Below are 5,129 nucleotides of genomic sequence, written 5' to 3'. Positions count from 1 at the left end.
TACAGTGTTTCTATAACGATTTTGGTGATATAAATACAATTATTTGTGTTTTTAGTTATATTTCTTTGACAAATAAAATAGGTTGTTTTAGATAGAAATTATATTTCTAGTTGCAACTAGGTTACATAATTGTAGTCTTTTTATTTGAATTATACATTAATTAAACTGTTACAATGTTGATTTTAATCATATTTAAAAGCATAAACATTGTAATGCTAATGGAAGCCAATGTATTAACAAACTTGACTTTAAAGTCTACATAAGGCACCAACATGTTGTTTAACAATAACTTAAAAAAAACAACTTATAATAAATATTATTGTGAGAAAAACTCCACATTGAATGCAAGTTTAGTCACAGCATAATATGGTAAATTGAGAAAAACATTACACAAACAGCTTTATAACTCAATATAATTTTATTTGGTGCTCATGACTAGCTTACAAAGCTATTATTTATATAATGCAACAACAGTATCACATATTAGTTAAAATTCCTACATGTTGGCTGCAATACCTACTATTAGCATTCTGCCTGCCTATTAGCAGTAGGCAAAAACATAATTATATGTTAGCTTATATTAGTGTTCAACTAAATGCATGAATATCATTGTTTTGCATGTAACCAAAACAAAAGCTGTTTGAATGTGGGAATACTTGGCAGTCTTTTACTGTGTTTCCAAACTCTTTAGCCAATTAATTATGAGTTCAACACTAAGTGTGATTGGGCCATTTGGTACATTATTGACACTTGTGAAAGAAATAAGGCAGATAACTTGATGAAGGTCACTCATTTCCAGAGGTAACCCTTGATACTATAGGGACAGAACACTTCATGCAGCCAACAATATTCAACTATTTATCACTATAGTTCCTTGTATGCTATAGTTTCCTAACATGCTGGAACAGGTGCTTGTTAAAGATGATAGGGCCCTTTCGGAACAGCTCCTCATCATCACTGTGCCACCGGTAGAATGAGAAGTCAGGGAAGAAGAACTTTATCTCCCTTTCTGCTGATGATGGTGAATCTGAAAACACAGAAGAATAAAATAGAATATCTAGATGGAAAGACTTGCTGTGTACCTTACAGCTGCAATAGTGTTGGGAAGATTGGTAAAAAGATATCTACTGTCTCATAGTGACAGTTTCTTAGCCTGTATTTAAATTGAGGTGCACTCAATTTTTTTTAGAATCATAGTGATGATTTTGACATAGAAGGTACTTGCTGAATCATGGTATCAACATGATTTTCAAAGCCTGTTGAAGCAACTAGTTTGGTCATGAAGTATTAAAAGTTTGAAGTTGTTTCGAAAGTCAACTTCATAAAATCTCCTTACCTGAGCCATGAGCCACATTCCGAGTATCAGACAGACCAAACATGCCTCTCAAACAGTGAGGTTCTGTAAACTGTCCCTTGTATACACTGGTGGGGCCAAGCATCTGTCGCCATACTTCTATTGCATTGGTGTGTCCTATCACATGCAAGTCTATTGAACCACTGGAATCAAGAAAAAAATATTGTATTAAAATCTGAATAAAGTTATTTGTAGATACCTACAATATAATTTTGATTGAGATAAGTGTAAAACAAAATTGTAGCCGTCTTGATCAATCTAGGAAACAAGACTGCATGATTATGTGCTTCTAGATGTAGACAAATCACATGCTTTCTGATCTTACCTGGCCATAAATGTAACTAAACGGTTATAAAAGAATTTCCCAACATGTTCTTCGTAAAATTTACTTGCAGTTTCTTTATCCAGAGAAACCCTTTTCGTTTTCACAACAACAAATTTATTTTTTATAACATTTCTGATGTAAGATAGAGCGACTGGATTCTTGATGGCATGGGGTTTGATTATAGCCAATGTTAGTTCTAGTTTCTGCATTATGTCCAATTAACTACTGCAACCGCGCCAACTTACAGTTTCATTCATAATTAATTACTTTTCGTAATTGATAATTATGTAAACAAAGACACATTTCTGAATTTCCGCTTTTCCTGGACGAATGACTTTGACAGAAGAAAAGGAAGTGAAATGAATAATAGACAAAATTGCTAAACTATAGAGCAGATTTTAATCTTTCCTAAATTATAATGTCCTGTGTCCAACGTTTTGTTAATATAAATAAATAAGTTATACCATCCAGAAGGGCTTTATAAATATTCTTCTAACCTCGAATAAATTTACTTTAAAACTGCATTTCTATTCCAAGTGCTGAGGTCTAACCTGTTTCTAAACTCTGTGGTCTCGCGTCACACAACAACAACATTGGAGGTTATAAAATTGTTTCGATAATATTGCACAAATAAACCCAGCAAATATGCCTGAATTAGAGAAAAGGAAAGCGGATGAATTATCCGTCGTACCATCGAAACGAACTCGTACTGAAATATCTGTTGTCGGTACGAGAGAAAAAGCTGTGGTTACTTCCTCAGTAAGTAGATTATTCTGGCCGTATTCATTATAATTTTAACTTCGTAACTTGAAAAATACTATGTATAATCTTTCAGGTGCCTCGGACGTCGAATCTGTATGCTCCTATTATGTTATTAGAGGGTCACTTGGGGGAAATATTTACCGCTAAGTTTCATCCTGAGGGCAAACACTTGGCTTCTGCTGGATTCGACAGACAAATATGTAAGTATTTAGGTGACTTAATGCAAAGCAAGTCGATAAAATAACAAACATGAAGATGTAGTAATAGGATTTTTTTTTCTAAGTAGGTATGAAGCGAAGCTCAGGACAAAATACATACAGCCCAACATACTGGTAGGTCCAGGATGTTTGGCTGCTTCAAAAAATAAGCATTCATAGTCATGAATTGGCTGAATGTTAATTAAGTTTAATCTTTTAATTTTTCAGTTTTATGGAATGTGTATGGTCAATGTGAAAATGTGATGGTGATGAAAGGCCACACGGGTGCCATTATGGAGCTGTGCTTCTCACCGGATGGCTCACACTTGTACACCGGTGCCACAGACAATACAGTCGCAGTATGGGACGTGCCAACTGGGACTCGTATCAAGAAGTTAAAGGGACATGCTAATTTTGTTAATTCAGTGTCAGGTAAGTCGCCTAGTTTTATCTTGCTAAAATGAATACCTGACTGTTATAAACTGAAAATTAAAGCAGTAAGTAATTATAAACAGTAGGTTGGTAAGATTTGAAAATGGTTATTGAAAGCCAAGGAAAAAAGTATGTAAATAATTAAGATGGCATTTAAAAATTGATGTGCCTGTAAATTTTAATTAAGTGACGAAATGAATTGTTATTCTTTAATGGAAGCTATGAGTAATGTTTTAAAGTTGTATTACACCAGTTAAAGACCTTACCCCTTAGAAGGGGGGTCTCCTCTCGAAATGAGAGGGGCAGCCACACAAAGATGGATCACAATGGCTTGTATATTTCAGGTGCAAGAAGAGGTCCCGAACTCCTGGTCTCAGCGTCAGATGACAACACAATTAAGCTATGGGATGCAAGGAAACGTAACCCAATAGCCTCATTCGACAGTTCATTCCCAGTTACGTCAGTCTTGTTCAATGATACCGCAGAGAAGATCATATCGGGCGGCATTGATAATGTTATTAAAGTGTGGGATATTAGAAATAATCAGATTGCGTACAAGATTAAAGGACATACTGATACAGTTACAGGTAAATACATATAGTTAAAAGAAATATGTTATGAACACTACAAGTCTTGGTAACTAAGGAAGATTTAATAAAAATTATTTGCACATAGTCATTCTAGGTGCACATTTTATGTATTTAATTAATATAAAACTATGCTGGTAGTGTTTGCATTGTGTGCATTTGTGCTTCAGATCAAGATGTAATTAGACTGCTATGAAAGATTAGGTTTTTGCAATGCCTGAAACCAACATAATCTTTGTTCCAAAGCAGAAAGATGTGCTTACTGGTAACATCGCGCCTTTAGTATTGGAAGATATAGACAGAAGTGTATTGAATGCACCTGCATTCCGTTTACAATATAAGTCTTAACAAGAGCTTTCTATACCAGGCATATAACCAAACTGATATACTGTTGAGAATGAAAGAAAAAGCAGTCAGCTACTATTAATATTGTTATACTCATCTAGCAAAATTAAAATTTCAGGAATGTCCCTATCATACGACGGTTCCTACCTGTTATCAAACTCCATGGACAACACGCTGAGGATATGGGACGTGCGGCCTTTCGCGCCCTCAGAGCGATGTGTCAAGCTCATGTCAGGGCACCAACACAACTTTGAGAAGAATCTGCTAAGATGCTCATGGTCGCAGGATGGTTCTAAGGTACTTTTCATGCAAAATTATTTTTCTTTTCATATAACTTTAGAGGTGAAGTAGGTTGTAGGAACCCAGGGAATAAAAATCCGACGCGGCATATCGGAATAGTGGCATTGGTAGTAATTTTGGTTACAGGAGCCTTGTCAGTGCGATTGCCTGACATAGTATGTAAGGCATTCTCCCCAACAAAATAAGGTTTGATACCTATAATTATTAATGTTGGCATTGGCAAAGAATACACGATCAGCTACCGTATTTGCCCGTACTCGGTCCACCAACATGCCGCGCTCCTGCTATATAAGGCCAATAAACTGTGTTTCATGCTGTAATCTCTCATTTACAACCAAAGCAACAATTCTGAATCAATCACTTTCATCAAAATGAAAAGTATCTGACTAAAAAACTGTTCATAATAAACACTTGTGATTCCAGGTGGCAGCGGGGTCATCAGATCGTTTCCTCTACGTGTGGGACACGACATCGCGGCGCGTGCTGTACAAGCTGCCCGGCCACAACGGCTCTGTCAACGACGTAGACTTCCATCGTACCGAGCCCATCGTCCTCTCCGCCTCTAGTGACAAACAACTGTACCTCGGAGAAATTGACAATTAATTTGTGATATATTATGTACTGTAATTTATAAGACAATTTTCGCTAAGAAATTTTTAAGACCATATGCGTTTTCTTATTGATGAAGATTGTGCCTATCAATAAACCTAGTACTACATTTTTAGGCTATTGTTTGCCTGACTGACGTCGATATACACAATGTTTTATGGCACATTGTACAGCGTCACAGACGCACGACCGCGTAAAAATGCAGATTAGTCTATGAT

General features: G+C 35.9%; 2 protein-coding genes across 2 annotated transcripts; one reads left to right on the top strand and one right to left on the bottom strand.

The window, feature by feature from the left end:
• Positions 1–129: 129 nt before the first annotated feature.
• LOC142979173 (nucleoside diphosphate kinase 6-like) lies at positions 130–2,042 on the bottom strand. The gene is made up of 3 exons (XM_076123963.1): positions 1,680–2,042; positions 1,337–1,497; positions 130–1,027 (listed from the first exon to the last, which is right to left on the bottom strand). Exons 1-3 carry the CDS (start codon positions 1,886–1,888, stop codon positions 882–884), a joined length of 516 nt encoding a protein of 171 aa, XP_075980078.1. The 5' UTR covers positions 1,889–2,042; the 3' UTR covers positions 130–881.
• A 114-nt stretch (positions 2,043–2,156) lies between these two features.
• Positions 2,157–4,967, top strand: LOC142979169 (U5 small nuclear ribonucleoprotein 40 kDa protein). The gene is made up of 6 exons (XM_076123957.1): positions 2,157–2,438; positions 2,515–2,641; positions 2,867–3,070; positions 3,415–3,657; positions 4,121–4,299; positions 4,726–4,967. Exons 1-6 carry the CDS (start codon positions 2,325–2,327, stop codon positions 4,903–4,905), a joined length of 1,047 nt encoding a protein of 348 aa, XP_075980072.1. The 5' UTR covers positions 2,157–2,324; the 3' UTR covers positions 4,906–4,967.
• Positions 4,968–5,129: the final 162 nt, after the last annotated feature.

This window comes from Anticarsia gemmatalis, chromosome 16 (assembly GCF_050436995.1).
Source record: "Anticarsia gemmatalis isolate Benzon Research Colony breed Stoneville strain chromosome 16, ilAntGemm2 primary, whole genome shotgun sequence".
Lineage (NCBI taxonomy): Eukaryota > Metazoa > Arthropoda > Insecta > Lepidoptera > Erebidae > Anticarsia > Anticarsia gemmatalis.
This window is presented reverse-complemented; position numbering and strand designations above follow the sequence as displayed.